Here is a 20840-nt window from a genome sequence, read left to right as displayed (position 1 = left end):
AACAAACCCCCAAAAACCTTGGGCCAGATTATGTAGGGCATTGTACCATTAGAAGTGCTTTGGCTTTTCTTGTTAGTGAAATAAAAAGGATGTTACTGACAGTTTGTGCAGAGTAATGAAATAATCTGCTGTAGGGTTTTTGTTTTTGTTTTTTAAGATTTTACTTATTTGAGAGAGAATAAGAGAGAGAAAGAGCACCAGCAGGGGAAGGGTCAGAGGGAAGCAGATTGCCCCACTTAGCAGGGAACCTGACTCGGGGCTCAATCCCAGGACCCTGGGATCACGACCTGATCTGAAGGCAGATGCTTAACCGATGGTTGAGTGTCGCTTGAGTGACCCAGGTACCCCTTACTGTAGGTTTTTAAAGTCTTAATTGCTTTATTAAAAAGATCAGACTACAGAGTGTTTAGGCGTAGAAACTAGGAGGCCAGTTAGGAGGTTGTAACAGTTATCTAGGTAAGAGATAACTTGGGCCAGAGTGGTTGTGGTGCAGATGGTGAAGATCATTTACATCTGAGATGGAAGAGACAGTAGGAGGAAGGAGGGCTTTTCAGAGGGAGACCAAGAATTCAGTTTAGGACATAATAAAATTGAGATGTCTGTTGGAGAATTTGCATAGGAAGGGATATAGGGATCTGGAGTCAAGGGGAAAGATACGGGCTGGGGATAGAAATTTCGGAATAGTTGGTGTTTTAATTAGTATTTAAGTGAAGTTGTGAAACTGAATTAGAATGTATTGATAGAGAAGTAGTAAGGACAGAGCCCTGGGGTGCTTCTTTCCAGGTAAGAAAAGAAGGTGGAGGAGATCCATAGAGAAGAATGAGTACTGGCATAGGAAGAACACCCATTGTATGTCTTGAAAAATAATGTATTTCAAAGTAGAGAATTAATTACCAAATAATACTGATTGGCCAAGAAGAAGGGGACTGAGAATGACTTTTAGATTTTATTTAAGTGATTTCTACCCTCAGCATGGGGTTTGAACTTATAACCCCAAGATCAAGAGTCCTATGGTCCACTGACTGAGCCAGCCAGGTGCCCCAACTTTTTTTAGATTTTATTTATTTATTTATTTATTTTAATTTCTTTTTTTAAATTTTTATTTATTTATGGTAGTCACAGAGAGACAGAGAGAGAGGCAGAGACACAGGCAGAGGGAGAAACAGGCTCCATGCAGCGGGAGCCTGATGTGGGACTCGATCCCGGGTCTCCAGGATCGCGCCCTGGGCCAAAGGCAAGCGCCAAACCACTGCGCCACCCAGGGATCCCCTTTTTTTAGATTTTAAAACACAACGGTTGCTGGTGGTCCTGACCAGGATCATTTTTAGTGGCATAAGGTGAAGTTTGAAAAAAAGGACTTTTTGGAATGGATTCAAGAGAGAATGGAAGGAGAGGAATTATTATTATTTTTTAAGATTTTATTTATTTTATCATGAGAGAGAGAGAAAGAGAGGCAGAGACATTGGCAGAGGGAGAAACAAGCTCCCCACAAGGAGCCCAATGTGAGACTCGATCCCAGGTCCCGGGATCAAGACCTAAGCTGAAGGCAGATGCTCAACTGCTGAGCCATCCAGGCGTCCCTGGAATTAGAATGAGAAAATATGGGCAACTCTTTTTTTTTTTTTTAAGATTTTATTTATTTATTTATTTATTTATGCATTCATTCATGCATTCATTCATTCATGAATGACACGTAGAGAAAGGCAGAGACACAGGCAGAGGGAGAAGCAGGCTCCACGCAGGGAGCCTGACGCAGGACTCGATCCCAGCACTCCAGGATCACGCCCTGGGCCAAAGGCAGGTGCTAAACCGCTGAGCCACCCAGGGATCCCCAACTTTTTTGATGAATTTTTTTGAGAGGGCAAAGAAACAACAGTATTAAGGCAAATGAGGAATCGGGAGAATTTTTTTCTAAAATGATAGAAATTATAGCATGTTTGTATACCTAGAATGAGTTACTAGAGGGAATATTGATGATGCAAGAAGGGACAGTTGTAAGAGCAATGTCCTTAAGAAAGTTAGAGAGGATGTGATATGCAAGAAGAGGGTTAGCCTTAAAAAGGAGATGGACAGTTTACTCATACGAACAGGAGAGAAGGCAGGATGCCGTCAAGTGAGTTGAGTAAGATAGTATTGATGGGAACAACTGAAAGCTCTCTCCTGACAGCTTCAGTTTTTCCCAGCAGCACAGGATGCAGACTTAACCTGATGAATGTGAGGTGTGTGGAAGTGGGTGTTGACTGTTGGAGAAGAGAAATTCTGAAATAGTCATTTAGAGGTGTACGAATAAACTAGGGGAAAGAAGTAGGATTGCTAGATACTACCTGGAGGGAAACTTGCCATCTAGAGAAGGCTTTTTTCCAAGATGAGAGAAATTACAACATTTTTATATGTTGATAGGAATGAATTAGTAGAATGAAAAATTCACACAAGGAGAGAGAGAGTACATTTCCAAATTTTCTTGAGGTTAATGGCTATGGTTGTGTGTCTCTTGTCCTTGTCAGGTGTTGGTATGTTCGTAAAGATTAGCTAGAGTTGGATTTAACAGGGGTTGCAGTTATACCAGGCAAATATGACAAAGGGACAAGGAAGGGGAGAGGATCCCTAAAGTGCTTATAATGATGGATGTCCATGGATCGAAGGAGACCTGGAGAGTAGTGGCAGCTAGGGACAGTGAAAAGGAGGTAAAATAATGATAGAAAAGTTAATGGACCTATCACTACTACCAAAAACGTGGATAATTGCCCCCATAACTTATAGAAACATACCCAACATATTAAAACTATCACTTTTTGATATGAAGAACAGTACCCATTGCTCATTAGGAAAGCTTGTTTTCTGGGTTCATCTTGATCAAAAGCGTACTTTTGTTCATTGTGAAGTAGTTCCCTAAATAAATGTTTGTGTTTTTTGTTTTAGTCTTTGTATTTATGGAGATTAGAGAGACATGTTTGATAGGAAAATTTTATGGACTTTAGGGAGAAGATAGGAATGTCACTTAGAACATGGTAGAGATGACACAACAAATAGTAATGAATTGTACTACTGACCTAACCACTGTATTTCCTTTGTTAAAAATCTTAGATTGCCTTATTGAAGTGTGGATGGCTGTTGGTATGTTTGCATAGAAAGTTTTTTAATGATTCTTTGTACTTAATTGGTAGAAATGCTAGGTTTCTAACTTTCTGTATTGCCCAGCAAATTGGCATACTTAAGTAAATGTTAATATTTAATATATCAGAATGTTTTGCTTAATCTTTAAAAATTGTCATATTAGGTCACGAACATACAGCTTGATAAACTTTGACAAGCTGAACACTCATGGACTCTCATGTATTATTCCTCCGTATTCACCAGTTATTAGCATTTGGCCATATTTGCTTTATAATTTCCCAAAAATATTTTCCTTTGCGAACCATTTATTAATTGTAAACATCATGCCTTCAACCTCTAAATACTTCAGCATGAAAGAACAAGGACTTTGTTATGTAATCACAGGGCACAGTTATCAGAGTGATAAAATCTAATAATGAGCCAGTATGTTAATAAACAAGCCATAAATTTAGCTAATTATTTCAATAATGTCTTTCATGGCAGTTCTTTTCCTTGATTTAGGATCCAGTCCAGGATCATCCATTATAATTAACTCCTTTATCTCTTTATTCTTTAATCTGAGAGTTTCTCACACATTCTTTGTATTTATTGACTCTGCATTTTGATGAGTATAGTCCAGTACTTTTGTAAATCATCCTCAATCTGAGTTTGCCTGATGTTTCCTCTTGATCAGATTCAGGTTTTGCTTTTTAGGCAGGAAACTGCAGAAGTGATGTTGTGTCCTCAGTGCATCAGCCTGGAGGTAGATGATATCATTTTGCCCCATGGTTAGCGATGATAACTTTAATGGTTTAGTTGTAATGGTGTTCTTTGGGTTTTGTACTGCAAAGTTACTATTTTAACTTTGTATTTAGTAAATCTTCGAGGTAACTGTAAATATCCTAATTCTTTTTAAACTTCCAGGGAATTTTAGTATCCATTGATGATTTTTACTTTTTCCCATTACTATTATAATAGCTGTAAAATAGTGATTATCTAATTCTGTTACTTTTCTTACATTAATTTGTTGGCATTCTTCTTTAAAAATGAGCTTTCTCATCTCTTCCACTTATTATCAACTAGACTCATTAATTTTTGTTTTATGTGTGAGAGTGTTTGTGGCTTATAAATATGGTTTATTTGTATATGTAGTGTATATAAACTATATCTATAACTTACATATACCGTAATTCATATTGATGTTCAAATTGTTCCAGATTTGCCCTATGGCAGCCTCTTCAGAGTGGCTCCTGTGACCTTTTGATTTGTTTCCATCATTTTTTTTTTGGAGGATTTTACTTTCTAGCTTTACCAGATGTTCCAGGCCTATCTTATGCTTTTTCTGCCCCTCCCTGGAAACAACCATTTCTTGAAAGTGCCTTGGTGCCTTTTAGTGGGAAATGATTAGAAGCCAAGATCTTGGCACCAGTTATGTTCATTGCTGTTGGAGTGTCGTGGTATTTGGGCTTTTTCAGCATCTGGCACTTGGAGAAAACAAAACAATTTCAATATGAAATTGCCTTATATATAATTTTAATCATGCAGTCATCCATGTTTCTTTCACTTCAAATTTGACACCACAGGTTTCTACTTCCTTTCTTTTTTCCATATTACATCTCCATCTCACTGCATTGAGAATCTGGTTCCCAAAAACTTCAGTGTTTGTACTTACTTGCTTAATCCTAAATACACTTAGAATAGATTAGGACTTCACCTACCATTTTGAAAACCAAACCTATTAAGTAGAATTCAAGATTTCTTTGGAATTCCTTTTTTCTTTTTCTCGGCTGAGGGTATATAGTCAAAATATTGAGCTTTCTTCAGAGTGATTATATTAATCGTTTAATCATTTAAAGTATAATTGTTCCATTGTTTCTGTTTGTATTCAGTATTAGCTTTTCTTTTTCCTCCATGTTTATTGACTTATTCTTTGCGTATATAAAACATTTAACAGAGTTCCAAGTATATTCAGATTTGTCATCCTTTCCCCTATTTCTTTCACTTTTTAATAACTGACTACATTTTATCTAGTTTCTGGTTTATTCTTCCTGTTTCTTTTTACATAAATAAGCAGATACGTAACATACATGTTTTTCCTATAGAAAATTTACCTATTGAAAGTGTGTTCTTACTAGTCCTTTAAGGGACTGGCAAGAGTGTAAATAGCTGAACATCTTATGGAGTGTGTCACTGTGGTTAAAATTAACTTTCTTTTGAAATTTATTTTGAAAGAGTTATTTTGAAAAGGAATTTTTATTAAATGTATATATTTATAGTAGGCTTTTATAAAACACATCAGAGTGTTACTGTTAGCTGGTATACTACTTGTACCTATTGAAGAATATAAGGAAAGGAATACCAAAGTTTTGAATAAGGTTTTTTGAAGCCACAGAAGTTAATATTATTCATTAAAGCACATAAATTTATTTCTTAATGATATATAATAACCTGATATGCCTTTGGTTCTTATTTCTTGCATTTTGACATCATATTATTTTGAAAAATATTTCTAAAAATTTTCTAGAGTTAATAAAATGTTGGTAACACATTTATATTTAAATACCTACTAGCAGTTACAGTACCACAGAGACTTGAAGAGAATGATATAATAGGAACATGCTAAAGGACTTTAGAAAAAGCATGTCAAAGAAAAAGAAAAAGACAGAACAAGGGGGGTCAGAGACAACAATATATAAGAAAAAACATAGAAAATTTATCTCACCAGAAACAGCACCTCTTCTCAGTCTCAGACAAGTACTGCCTCCAGAAAAGCCAATTCCAGCGTTGGGAAGTGGCAGGACCGGTATGGGAGGGCCGAATCACCTGACCTAAGGTAAGGCTGTTTTTAAACATTGGCTACTCCCTGATGTTTAGATCATCAGTGTTGTTTTGTCTAGTAATAAGATAAAATTTTGATTAGACTGTACCATATTTTTACCCCCTCAATTATGCTTTTTCGTTACAGAAATTGAGGGTTTTAAAAATCATGAGTCAGGCCCTGTCACCTTACACCTTGCCTCTCATCTCTCTGGCTTTTTATACTATGCTATAAATTGCATGGAACCATGCTAATGGGACCTCAATAAACTTTTTTTTTCTCCCCACTGCTGCAGGTTTAATTTTTCTTTCTTATATCACACCCTGTTAAATCCCTGGGTGTGTTTCTGACTATTTGTTGAGTAAGATTTAGCCTTCTGAACTAATATTTAGAACCTGTAAAATTGAAGTGCACTCAGTCTTTCCAAACTGCAGTGCAAAAAGCAGCCATTTCATTGAGTCTACCAATTGTTTTAGGAAGTATCATGTCCCTTATTGTTAGTATGCTTTTACTCCTGATTCCCCTCTGTAGAATTCTGGTTTGTGTTCTAAATCATGACACAGCATGCAGCCTTGATGGGTACTATATACTCTCTGAGCCTGTAACATGGTAATAATAATTTTTACCTCATGGGATGTAGTGAGAAGCAAATATGTTAGATATGACAGTGCATTGCCAATAGTAATCCGTCTGAGCAGTTAACAGTTTGCTTGACTGAGAAATACAGACTTAGATACCTCCCTAATTTATCATTTAAAGTTTTAAACAATGATGGTATGGGGTGGTATTTTGTTTGTGTTTGTTGTTACAGCATTTTAAGTTTTCTTCCTGGGCAGGTTGATGCTATATTAATGTGCTTTTAAATATTTTCATTTGTAAACTTTTAAATATGTCATTTATGATCGTATATCTCTGATCATAACAACTAAAAGAAAAGCAACAGGAGGAAACACTACCAGTTTTATTTTCTTAGGTTTCCTTTTCTTCGAGGTCTTCATTATATATTCTCCATGAATAGTAAGAATTTCTAGTCAGCTTGGCTTTGATAGGCTCTCTTGTTAGGAGAGAATAAGCTTAGTCATTCTCAAAAGTGACTATTCATCTGAAAGTCAAAAATATTTTGACCTTTTAAATAATATCCAAATTATAAGTATAGTAATTGATGCAGATAGAAATATATTATCTAGATTCTTAGAATAGTCTTAGTTGTTGCATGGGTTGCTTTAATGAAAATTTTTATTTTAAAAGTGTACCCATTGACATTTTTCATAGTATTACATGATATTGATCTTTTTAAAACTAGAATTCTTGAAGAACCAGTAAAAATTTCAAGTCTTTGAAATAAGTTAGATCTGATAAATCTGGAGTGGACTCTTTGAAGCTTTTCACATTTAATATTTCCACGAAACCCCAAAGTTTAACAGGAGCGCTAATAATACAATTTCTATATAATAATTAATTTGGTTATTGTAGCATACAGTGCCTAGAGAAACTCTTAGATTTATATTTAACCTGGCCAGCAATCTGGACAGCCTGTTTACTGATCCCAAAAAGGCCAGATGATAAGAGCTTTCATTTTCGTTGTTCTGTTGTTGAAATGAATCAGTATAGCCAGCTTTGTAGATAAAGAATAACTACTTTCTTCAAACAGTCATTGCATAAATACTGGATATGGACATTAGGTTTGGTTTTGTGCCTGTGTGAATTTAAGATAGTTCTCTAAAATCTCTGGGCTTCTGTTTCTACTTTTTTTTTTTAAGGATTTTTATTTATTTGGTGGTGGTTGGGAAGCGGGAGAGGTGAAAATCAGACTCTCCACCGAGCAGGGAACCTGACTCAGGCTCCATCCCAGGACCTTGGGATAATGACCTGGGCTGAGGGGAGATGCTTAACTGACTGAGCCACTTAGGCACCCCTGTTTGTGCATTTTTAAAATGACAGGACTGGGGATTCCTGGGTGGCGCAGCGGTTTGGCGCCTGCCTTTGGCCCAGGGCGCGATCCTGGAGACCCGGGATCGAATCCCACGTCAGGCTCCCGGTGCATGGAGCCTGCTTCTCCCTCTGCCTGTGTCTCTGCCTCTCTCTATCTCTCTGTGACTATCATAAATAAAAAAAAAAAATAAATAAATAAAATAAAATAAAATGACAGGACTGGATTGTGTTGTCAGGAAGGCCTTTTTTTTTTTTTTAAAGATGTTATTTATTTATTCATGAGAGACATGGCGAGAGGAGCAGAGACATAGGCAGAGGGAGAAGCAGGCTTCTTGCAGGGATCCCGATGCGGGACTCATTCCCGGACCCTGGGATCATGCCCTGAGCCAAAGGCAGATGGTCTACCGCTGAGCCACCCAGGCATCCAGGAAGACCTTTTGAATCTTGAAATTATTTTCTGGCTAGTCTCTGGTTTGTGTGGAAAAGGAGATCTGAGAAAGTAGGAAATATGCCAAATTTATGGCTAATTAAGAGGCAAAGTCAGGCCTAGAATTCCTGGTTTTCTGCCTTTTAGTACCAGCAGTTAAGGCAGGTTGATTTTCATAAGCAAAGGCATAGGAATACTTAGATCACTTATTTGTAATGCAATATGAAACTATATATGTTTCTTCTCTTATTTCAATATCTGTAACTCCTTCTTCTTAAATCAGTCATTTAGCAGAATTTTTTAATAGTTGTGCCTTTGATTTAATGGTTTGTTTCTTGAAGTAATATAACTAGTTTATAGAGAAAATATTATTTCTTGTAACTGAAAATAATACATCTGAGTGTTTATACTGTTACTCCCCCACCCCCAAAAAAGATGCATTGGGAACACAGAATACTCGTATTCTGTCTTTGTGATTAGTCTCAGAATGTAGGTAATAGGAAATATGACACTATTTTCAGTATGTATTTTGTGCTTTTGAAAGTTCAAAAGAAACTCGAGATAAAAGCTCTTGTTCTCCTTTGGAATATATGTATATATGCGCACACATACAGCATATAAGTTTATAACTTAGCCATAAAAAAATGAGATGCTAACTCTTATAGTTAAGGTAACTGAGAAATATAGGGGTTTTTTTGAAACATGGCTTAAATCTCTTTGTAAAGAGCAATTAAACAGTGGTTGCAGTCCTTTTTATATGTTACTGTGTTTGGAGACTCAGACTTTTATCTCGTGTGTTCCAGTTAATTTATATAAAACAGTATTGTTCCACCTTTGATTCACAGTACTCTTCAAGCTATATATGTATGTAACAAGGACATTTTATTGGTACGAGTTTGTTTTATGAATTTTGTGACACTTTACTAAGCCAATTAGTAAGAAGAATGAAGCAGTTTTAATGAACACAGAAAATTGAAATTGGCAGTATGGATGATTGCTGTTATCGTCTCCTAATGTCCAGTTTATTTGTATGTTTTGTTTCTATTTATATCAAATGCTGGTAGATAGTTTCAAATTCTAGGTTATCTTATTAAGCTTATTTTTAATATTAATAATGCTTTTTAATTGATTCAGACTCTTGAAAGAAGAATAGTAAAATTCTTAATGTTGAATCACCAAAATATTTAAACCTGCTTGCATTTCTTTTAACAAACATAAAACTTACAATAAAACTGGATGTTAAGTGGACATTCAGTCCAAGATCTCTTCATTTGTTCTTGCACTAGTTATTTTATGTCTTGATGAAATAATATATTCAAAAGATGTACCTGTACCTTCGTGATATTTGATAGAGCACTCTGAATGCTGCTTGCTGTATTATGTAGCTTATAAGATTTTATGTGATTGGACATATGAAGGCCTTTATTTTAAAAGATTGCCTGTAGAATGATATCTTTTCCTATATTTAAAAAATGAAATTAAACATAAGTATAGCATGTAAGCCTTTATTTCAAGCTCTGTGCAAAAGTGAGTAAATTTGAACACAATTCTTAATGAACACAGTTACATTCTCTACTGAGTCAAAGTTTAGCATAGTCCGTCCACCTTTAAGCCTTCAAAGGTTTTTTGTTTTTAAGATAGCTTAAAGAAGTAACAACATTGTAAAAATTCAGGCCCCAGAAAATTAGCATGGAAAAAAAGTAGACTTTGGCGTTAATCATACCTGAGCCTGAATCTGGGTACTGGCACCTTATTTCACAAAAAAGCTTTTTCCATATCTGTGAAAATGAAACTAATTGGACTTCACGCCAAGTACTTGTGGGTTAAATGGCTTCTAAGCCTGCAGAAGCACCTTCTGCAGAGCACCTAGTAAGTGTTAGTTCCCTTTGGATCTCTGCTCTTTAGCTGTAGTACTGATAGACAAGAAATTAGATGCTCTGAAAACAGTTTTAAATTCTGTGATTTTTATTTTGGACATTTTTTTCAAGACAAGTTTTGATTAATCTTCACTTGGAAAATAGTAAATAGAAAATAGAAAATATTAAGCTTTCTATATAAACTGTATACATTGTAGAGAAAATTCTTGTGCTTATGAAAGTAAAAGTATAGAGGCAGTACAGTGTGACTCCACAAAATTCAAAATATGAATATAAAAATATGTGTGCAATGAATTATAGCATTGCCTTGGTAGATATGACTTTATTGAGTAATAGGGAGTTATGTATTAATTTTTATCAGCTAATGTAATTGATTTCTGAAAGAAAATACAATGTAAGTGTCTTCCTTGGGCATGCCTTTAGTTGTAGTCCTCAGCTTTGGTTGTGTATTGGAATTACCTGGAGAACGTCAAAAAATTATAGATGCTTAGGCCCTAGAAACTGAATTAAGTAGTCTGGTGTACACTCTGGGCATTGAGATTCTTAAAAGCTCCCAGATGATTCTGATGTGTAGGAAGCATTGAGAACCACTGATTGAGAGATCGGATTCTGGCTTGGCATGAAGATTATTAATTGATTATTAATCAAATATTTAGTGACCACCTTGGAATCTGAGGTAAACTGTGATAGATTTAGTAGGATGGAAACTGACATTTGCATAGCATTTTTATAACCTCATAGAGCTCTTTCTTTTGTGTCTCAATTTATATTTTCTTCTTCTTTAAAAGCCTTTTTTGTTGGTAGCCAGTACCAAAGGTCTATCATGCTTTTTCTGTTGCAAACAGATTGGTAGGTAGTATATTTGCTGAATTGGAAATTGGAATCATGCCCATTATTTTCCTTACGTATTTTCTGTGCTCATGTTTTTCCTCCATTTGAAATGTTCTCCATCCTCTGTGGCTAAATCCATTCTTTGTCTTTCAAGGCTTATCTTTCCTAAAGTAGCTTAAAAGATGTGATACCAATTTCCATGCAGAATTGTTACAGGCATCTATTTTAGGTGTATGACCTGAGTTAGACAGTGATACTAGTGCCTCTGTCTTAACTTGGGAGTATTTAATAGACACATCTAGGTTTTTTTCCCTAGAGAATGAATCCTTGAACTGTTGCTGCACAGTTCTCACTAGAAGCTCTGTTGTGAGAAAATACACTCATAGACTTGTTCAAGGATATGTGATTCATTCATCTTTTAGAATAGTGGTTCTGAACATTAAAGCAGTAACCTCTTTGAAAATTTGCTGCAAACTATAGATTCTTATGCCTGAAAAATACATTTATACACATGCATATATTTATTTTTTAATTTTTATTTAAAAATTTTTTTTTCTATTTATTTATTTATGATAGTCACAGAGAGAGAGAGAGAGAGAGAGTCAGAGACACAGGCAGAGGGAGAAGCAGGCTCCATGCACCGGGAGCCCGATGTGGGATTCGATCCCAGGTCTCCAGGATCACTCCCTGGGCCAAAAGCAGGCGCCAAACCGCTGCGCCACCCAGGGATCCCACACATGCATATATTTAAATTCAGGTACCTCCTGATCCCTCAGTAGCCTGTGTATGCTAGTTAAGGATTCTTGCTCAAAATTATATAGTTCAATCCCTAGATCAAGTCTGTATCAACAGGGCTATATGTACTCAAACCACATCGTTTTGCTCTACCTGATTAAATTGCTTTTATTGAATTGCATATTATGCTTCATTTGGTATTGAACATTTTGAGAAATAGTTTTGTGAAATTCACTTACATTTTCATTGTAGTAATATTGGAGACTTTGTCCCTGTGTTTTTCACAGCATGAGATTTCAGTCCATTAGAGGGGTGTGAAATCAGTTTCATAGTCTCAACCACCAAATATTTCTTGGTTTTGTATTATTTTGCCTTTTTTATGTATGATTATTTAATACTAATAATTCATGTTTGATTTTAATGTACTCTTTATAATAGTACTCTTTACTCTTTATAATAAATGTAAGTATTGTTTCATGAAACTTCTAGTTTTTTATATGTGTGTACTGTATTGCTGTGCAAAATGTGTTTCTTAAATAACTATTTTAGGATCAAAAATACTGAAAACTACTGTACTCCCATGTCTTCTCTTAACATGGACCCAGGAGAAATTTTTTTCTCTTTATTTTTATCTGTAAAATAGAAATAATAGTTGCTACTTCATAGGGTTATTATGAAAAGAAAATGCATATAAAGGTGCTTAGAATAGTGCTTTTGGCACATAGTAGATACTCACTAGTAGTATTACCAGGAAATGCTGTCTTTAGAACTAATGCTTTATTTTGATATTACATCAAAAGACTTTTGTTATTAATGATGTCCTTTATTTTGACTGTTAAAAAATGAAAAGCTCAGATAATTGGTGACAAAGATTAATAGCTAATTCCTTGTCTTCATTTGGCCCTAATTTTGTCACTTTTAAAGTTTTTGTTGTATCTTTATAAGCAGCCTACATCAGAATCACCAAAATGTGTCAATTGAATTCCATTATAATTTCAGAGATATTTTCATATTCATGAAAGGTAGAGGCTTTTGTGAACATCCACTACCTGCATTACGATATCTGTCGTGATTAGTTTCTGTCTCTCTCCAGCTTTTTACTGTATAATTGAGTCCAATATAGAGAATCTTGACATCTACATTAGCTATCTGCCTTACTTAACAGATGTGTAAGTAAGCCCAGTTAAACTTGTGCAGTTGGAAACTCAAGTTACAGTAGATCCCCATAGTGAAGCTCTATTAGATCTTTTTATGCCCTGAAATAAAAAGTGATTTGTTAAAAATTTTCACAAAAATGTGCTTCAGCATCACTTTTTGTAATGTGACATCAGAATAACTGGATTGTTAATTATCTCTGTTAAATATTATGTATTTTTTGTTACTTTGGTATATGTTTATATATCTGTCAAAAATATTTGTACAAAATGATAAACTTCACATACCTGATTAAGGTAAATCCGTTTGTGTAGTAAATATTCATGGACAAAGAGTTATTATTATTGTAGAAATGTAAGAAATTGCAGTTTTTTGGATTTCCTCTACTGATGTTAAGGCTGATTTTCCATGTGTGTATTTTTAGAAGCTTTTGAATCTTCAGTGATTAATCCGTTTAAAGTTGAAAAATTAGATTTCTCTGACTATATTTAAGATAAACCTTGGGGAATGAGTACTCTCATATGTTTCAGAATTTTTGAAAGCAGTCTTTAGAAATCCATAGGATATAGAAATTTTTTCTTTAGGGCATGGGCATTAGAGTGTTAGATCTAGATTTAAGTTTTGCTACTTAACAATTTGGAGAAATTGAAAATCCAGATAAATTTGTGAGAATTTGTACTTAAGCGGAATAAATTTTAAAAGTTGGAGGAGGGAGAATGTGGCAATTAGGAATAGAAAAAAGTGGAAAAGGAAATAGTAGAGGTTAAGATTTTTACAATGAAGCCTCGGTAGCAATAAAAGATGAGGGAAATTCTGGCATCAAGATATACACCTATATCTGTTAGGATGTTGGAATCTGAGTTGTATATAGCTATCAGTGGGATGATGGCATTTGCTTTGATATGAAGTTATAGTTTTGTAATTGTTCTAAGTTTTAGGGGAAAATAGCAGTATTTTTTATGTCTGAGTTATTTGGATTTTTCTCACGTGTGAATGTTAGGATAGTTTCCAGCTATATTGAAGGGTAAAGTTAAGTTAGAAATCACTTTTGCTCTTTGAGTTTGTGAGGAAATCTGGGAAGTCAATGACCTGAGCATAAAATCAGAAAAGCTTGAACTTAAAAAAAAAAAAATTCTATTGGAGTTATATAGAGCACAAGTCTAAAAGTGGGCAAGATGATAAGTAGGAATGGACTATGTAATTGAAGACATTTCAGATCCCATATGCATTTTTTACAGGGCTATCTTTATTTTTTTGTGAGCATAAAATTATTTATGGGGCTTCTCAAGGTTCACTTGAGGCAGACTTTCACCAATTTTTGATTTTCAGAATCAAAAGCCAGTTATCTTGCTAGGAGGCATAATAGCTCAAGGGAAAGGGTCTGTAGGCTTTGGAATCAGACTGAAATTTGAAAGTTAGTTTTGCCATTTAATTATTACTGATGTTAGTGACACCACTATGAGCCCTAGCCTTAATACCTCTAACAAGCATACGGTAATTTGTTAAGGGAAGGCTTGTGGTTGTGAGGTTTAGGTATAATGTGGAAACATTCAACAAATGGTAGTTGTTATTAGTTGTTTTAGGAGCCTAACTGTGATGACTGTGGAAAGATCCATGGTACTGTAGTGTTTTGCTTCTCTAAAATTGTTAAAGGCGGGATTGTTTAGAGAACTAAAGTAGAGATGAAGAGACATTCATCTAATTTGCATCCATTTTTCATTGCCTTTTCTTTCAACTGACTTTTCTATCTTGTTAAGCATATCTGCTTTAATAAAATCCTCAACTACTAGCTGGCTTTTAACATTTTTTAAAATGTAACTTACTATCTTCTCCTCATTAAATTTGCAGCATTATTTTGTGGTAGACTTTTTCCATCTACTCATATACTTAAACTTTAATGGATTATAAATACAACTGGAGTGGGGCAGGCATTTAAATATTTAAAATTTTCTATTTAAAGGCAAGTTATCAGAAATGGAAAATTGGATCCCATTTTATACTTTCTAATTCTTGGAATAAATCACTAAGAAAAATACAGTGTGTATCAAAATGAACATTCTTTCTTTTCAAGTCTTTTGGGGGAATTTTTAAGTTTCTGTAATAGAACTATAACATGTTTTACAATTATAGCAGCCAAAAATTTTTATTTCCATTTGCTTAGCATTTGTTACCTGATTCAATTCCACAAAGATAAATTTAGTTGGAGACTATTAAAAAACAGGAGATCTAAAAGAAAACCTATAAAAATACTTAAATTTAACATGACCATCATTAGGTACGTTTGTTCCAGCTTACTAATAAAGCTTAGCTTTTATGACAGTACAAAGTAGTAAGATCTAACTAACTTAGTGAATTTTTTTTCAATGTGTGTTGTGATCTGGTTTTATTTTAAAGTACATGGCAAAAGGTCTTTGGTTTCATGTCTCACCTAGTATTTGTGTTATTTTTCAAACATCTAATTAGGTGAAACTGAATTGATTCAATTTCTATGTTACAGGAGATTACCTGGAGCAATTGATGTTATTGGTCAGACTATAACAATTAGTCGAGTTGAAGGAAGGCGACGGGCAAATGAAAACAGCAACATACAGGTTTCCTATTTTAAAATTATTAATTTTTAAGCTGAAGGATTACATCTATGTTCTAACTTAATGTATTAATATACATTTATAGTACTATGCTATATGTTAGGTACTTTAGGTGCTACACAGAAGATTTAAAATATGGAATTAATCACCCTTTTATTACAAAAGCTATTTCATTTAGAATTTATTATCTTTGGATCTTTTTTAGTAAGATTTCTTTTCCTTTGCTGTAAAAAATAACATGTAGGTTACTTGGACCAAAAAAAAGGGAAAGATACGGGAAAAGTGTAAAGAAGAAAATAAAACCACCAATAATTCTAGCATCTGAAGATAACCACTCTTAACACTCTGATACATCTCTTCCTTGTCACCAGACAAGATTAGGATATACTGTTATAATTATTTTTTGTGTATCTTTTTTTAAAAAAATTATTATTTGCATTTTCTATATATATATTTTTTTAAGATTTTATTTATTTATTCATGAGAGACACACACACACACACAGAGAGAGGCAGAGACACAGGCAGAGGGAGAAGCGGGCTCCATCCAGAGAGCCCGACATGGGACTCGATCCCGGGTCTCCAGGATATCATGCCCTGGGCCAAAGGCGGTGCTAAACCGCTGAGCCACCCGGGCTGCCCCATTTTCTATATTAAAAATATTTAAATTTCTTTCAAATAGTTCATTATATGGATATACCATAATTTAACATGTCATTTTGGAGGGAAGTAGATTTCCTTTGTTTTCAAGTGAAAGAATGAAAGAGTTGATATTAGTAACTTGGATTCGAGTTAGAACTTTAGTAACTGAGACTTTCAGATACTAACTTGATCATACTGGTTTTTGTTATTACCTTTTCATGAGTACTTTTATTTTAAAAATGTCAAAGTATTTTGAATTTCATTACTTCTAGTAAATTAATCTTTTTAGCCTGAAGAGTAAATCATTTCTAAACTGGAAGATAGCACTCTTTTCTTTTCTTTCCCCCACCATTAAAATGCCATGATTTCTTAAAATAATTCTGTTAGCTACTTTAAAAAATAGCTTATCAGCATAAGCATTACAAAAGTTACTGTACTTATAATGTAGGAAAAGTTAATGAAAAGAGGGATTATATGTTTAAGTGATACCCTTTAGCCAACAATGATTTTAGAAGTATAAATTAAACTTACAGCATTATGTTGGATGTTTCTCCTGTTTCCCAAATATGTTTACACATCGGAATCCCTCATGGAGCCTTGACAAAAATCCAGATTTCTCTGTGTGTCTCCTTTACGTTTGCTGACCTGTTTACACAGATCAGTATTTTGTAAACATGTTTACTTTTCAAGTATAAATCCTTGTTCTTAAAATTACAAGGCTCACATGGAAAAGTTATTTTATATCTGGCTGCTTATTTATTAATGCATGCAACCTGACTATGACAAGCCCTAGTACAGTGAATATCCATTTCTACTGCCATGTTAATTTCTTAATGCTGGCATTTGTGATTAATGATTACATTGCCTTAATTTGAATACTGTAATTGATTGGGTAACAGATAATACTACCTTATATTTATAATGTACTTAATTTAGAAGTACTCTTGTTTAGAGTGTTTTTATTATTTCTTACTACATTTTTTGGTAATGATTCAGTTCATTTTTTCTAGGCTTTATATGGACATCTTAAAAAGTGTGTGTAAATGTATATTCACATCTGTATATATACATAAATATCACACACAGAAAAAATTACTTCTACCTTCTCAAAATATGTATATCTGAATAAAACTTTCTACTTCGTTTCTTAAATGAATTTATTGAGTTTTAAATCTTAGACAAGAACATTTATTCATTTTTTAAATTAACTGTGCTTTAATTTTAGGTCCTTTCTGAAAGATCTGCTACTGAAGTAGACAACAATTTTAGCAAACCACCTCCATTTTTCCCCCCAGGAGCTCCTCCCACCCACCTTCCACCTCCTCCATTTCTTCCACCTCCTCCAACTGTCAGTACTGCTCCACCTCTGATTCCACCACCAGGTAAATAGTAAATAAGACATTTGATTTTGAAAGAAAAATAACCATGAGTGTTTATTTTATTTTTAACTCTTACAGTTACAATATATATACTTGAAAATAAAATCTTCATTGATTACACTGTATTAAAATTAGGAAACTTATGTTAAATCTTCAGTAAATTCATACTGAAACAGATCTATACGTGCTATTAGCATAGCAAAGAGAATATACCAAAATAGAGAATGGACAGATACTAAAATTGTGATCTAAAAGTAGTGATCACTATGGTTGCTAATTTTATACGTATAAATCCATATTGAATTGTAAACCTTGTTAACTGGTTTTGAAAAAAAGTTTCAGAGATACTTTTAGAATTGGAGTAAAATTCAAAAAATATATCCTATGAAGAGATTGAAGTGAAAATCTCAGTCTGGTCATCTTTGTATACTGGTTTCCTTTTAGGAGACTGCTTCTGGGTGCCAGGTACCTGGTATTTACTTCTTTTAAACAAGACAAAATTAAAGTAAATTTCCATCCTATTTTGAGCCACTTTTGATTTATTATTTTATTGATGGCAATAGATAAAATTGACAAATAATCCCCAAATTTTGTATTTTCAACCTTACATCCAGTAGTCTTCGTTACTTTATGTCCAGTAGCTTCCAGTATTTATTCCCCTTAATCAGTTTTTAGTGAAACTGACAAGATTGATTCAGGTGACAATTACTTTCTTCCTAGGGAGAGTGCCAGTAGTAAATGATAAAAACTAGCTCCTGGTCCTAATTATAATTGCATGTGTGAGATATGTTAAAATTTGCTTTCTCTTAAAATCAGTTTATACTAAAAGAGCCATGTCCACTCTGTCATTTTAAGAGAGCTGTGCTTGTTTTAAGGTGCCATTTGTAATCAGAATACTGAGGCAAATAAAGGGTCTGAATAGTCCTTCCCTATAGTATTCATCCTTCGTCTCTAAATGTCAGCTGTTGCATTGGCCCTTCAGCCACAATACCTTTGATTCCCTTCCATTGTCACTTGAATCTTGAAAAAGGAAAAGAAAATTATTATGAAAGACGTCTGATTTAGAGATTGGGTTGTCTCAAAAGCAGAGGAAAGAGAAGGCTGGATATGTTGGAGGTGCTTACTCCAGATAACATTATTTCTAAAATTCAATGAATTTCTTGTTCTGGAGCATGAACCATTTCAGAGGTTGTGATTGGACTGGTAACTCTTTGGTCTTTTGTACAATGAGAATTAACTAAAGGAAAAGGGAAAGGAATGAAGACTTAAGGGATTCATAGATGAGTCCTTTGTCTACTGAACGTGATAAAATGTAGAAATAGTTAATTGTGAACATACTTGATTTAATGACACTGGAAGATAATCAATGTATGTGTTAATAGTCCTTATGCTAGATTGATTGGTAATCTTATTTTAACTTTACCAGGTATTAAAGGTGGCTTAAAAGAATTCTTTTGTATTACTAGCTAACATAATATATCCCCAGATTGCTAATAATTTATATAGTCAACACTAGCTGCTGTAAGAGTAAGTGGTACAAGTGAGTGAGAGAGAGAGTATGAAAAATGGTGAAAAAATAAATACTTTTTGGTATAAGAATATTTAGAAGTTCTAAAGTATATTGCTTATAGACACTGGCATTATCTAGAAGTATACTTTTTTCCAAAATGACAAACCTTTTCCATTTTTTTTTGCCATATAACTCTGTTTATAAGGATAGTATCTTTTAATAATGTTCAGATTATTTATATGACATTATGCTGTAGAGTAACACTCATTATTTTTCTCTTGTTTAAGTTATTTATTTACAGGCTTACCTCGGAGATATTACAGTCCTAGACCACTGCAATAAAAAGAATCAAATGAAATTTTGGTTTCTTGGTGCATATAAAAGTTATGTTTATACTCTGCTGTAGTCTGTTAAGTGTGCAGTAGCATTATGTCTAAAAAATAAGGTACCTGCCTTAATTAAACAATACTTTGTTGCTAAAAAATGTTTACCATCATCTGTGTTTTAAGTGAGTCATAATCTTTTTGCTGATCTTGGGGTCTTGTCTTGATGTTGGTGGCTATTGATTGATAGATCAGGGTGATGATTGCTGAAGGTTGGGGTGGCTGTGGCGGTTTTTTAAGATAAGACAACAGTGAAACTTGCCACATCCATTGACTCTTCCATTATGAACTATTTCTCTGTAGCAGTGATGCTGTCTTAAAGCATCTTACCCACAGTAAAACTTCCTCCAAATTGGAGTCCGTCCTCTCAAACCCTGATGCCTGCTGCTTTATCTACTAAGTTTAGGTCATATTTTAGGTCTGTTGTTGTCATTTCAACAGTCTTCACAGCATCTTCACCAGGAGTAGGTTCTGTGTAAAGAAACCAATTTTTTTTTTTTTTTTTTTTTGCTCATCCATGAGAAGCAGCCCCCCATCCGTTCATGTTTTATATGAGATTGCAGCAATTCGGTCCCATCTTCAGGCCCCACTTCTCTCTCTAGTTCTCTTGTTATTCCCACCACAGCTGCAGTTCCTTCCTCCACTGAAGTCTTGAAGCTCTCAAAGTGCTCCGTGAGTTTTGGAGTCAGCTTCATCCATACTCCTGTTAATGTTGCTATTTGGACCTTTGCTCATGAGTCACGAGTGTTCTTAATGGCATCTCGAATGATGAATCCCTTCCAGAAGATTTTCAGTTGTCTTTGCCCAGATCTGTCAGAGGAATCTCTGTCTGTGTCAGCTGTAGTCTTACGAGATGAAATGTATTTCTTCAATAAGACTTGAAAGTCAGAGTGACTCCTTGATCCATGGGCTGAGAAGGAATATTGTGTTATAAGGCATGGAAACGTTAATGTCCTTGTATGTCTCCGCACCAGGGCTCTTAGGTAACCAGTTGCATTGTCGATGGGCAGTAATATTTTGAAAGGAATCTCTTTTTCTGAGCAGTAGTCTCAGCAGTGGGCTTAAGATCCTGAGTAAACCATTGTTGTAAACAGATACGCTGTCATCCAGGCTTTGTTGTTCCAACTATAGATCACAGGCAGCATGGACTTAGCATAATTCTTAAGGGCCCTAAGACTTTCAGAATGGTTAGCATTAGCTTCAACCTGAAGTCACCAGCTGCATATTAGCCCCTAACAAGAAAGTCAGCCTGTCCTTTGAAACTTTGAAGCCAGGCCTTGACTTCTTTTCAGTTGTGAAAGTCCCTGATGGCATCTTCTTCCAATAGGAGGCTGTTTTGTCAACGTCGAAAATCTGTTGTTCAGTGTAGGCAGCTTTATGAATTATCCTAGCTGGGTCTTCTGGTTAACTTGCTGCAGCTTCTACATCAGCACTTGCTGCTTCACCTTGAGCTGTTATGTTATGGAGAGGG

General features: G+C 34.5%; 1 protein-coding gene across 17 annotated transcripts in view; it reads left to right on the top strand.

Moving 5' to 3' along the window:
• Nucleotides 1–20840, top strand: part of FIP1L1 (factor interacting with PAPOLA and CPSF1) — a 75647-nt gene that overhangs the window by 25946 nt on the left and 28861 nt on the right. For 9 of the 17 annotated variants that reach the window (XM_026016523.2, XM_026016522.2, XM_072748994.1 and 6 more), the window contains 2 exons: nucleotides 15366–15459; nucleotides 17323–17479. In XM_026016523.2, coding sequence (XP_025872308.1) covers nucleotides 15366–15459; nucleotides 17323–17479 — 251 coding nt within the window. Of the gene's footprint in view, nucleotides 1–5818; nucleotides 5927–15365; nucleotides 15460–17322; nucleotides 17480–20840 lie in introns of all 17 variants that reach the window. The other 8 variants (XM_072748993.1, XM_026016520.2, XM_026016518.2 and 5 more) reach the window with 1 other exon arrangement.

Source organism: Vulpes vulpes, chromosome 2 (genome assembly GCF_048418805.1).
Source record: "Vulpes vulpes isolate BD-2025 chromosome 2, VulVul3, whole genome shotgun sequence".
Lineage (NCBI taxonomy): Eukaryota > Metazoa > Chordata > Mammalia > Carnivora > Canidae > Vulpes > Vulpes vulpes.
This window is presented reverse-complemented; position numbering and strand designations above follow the sequence as displayed.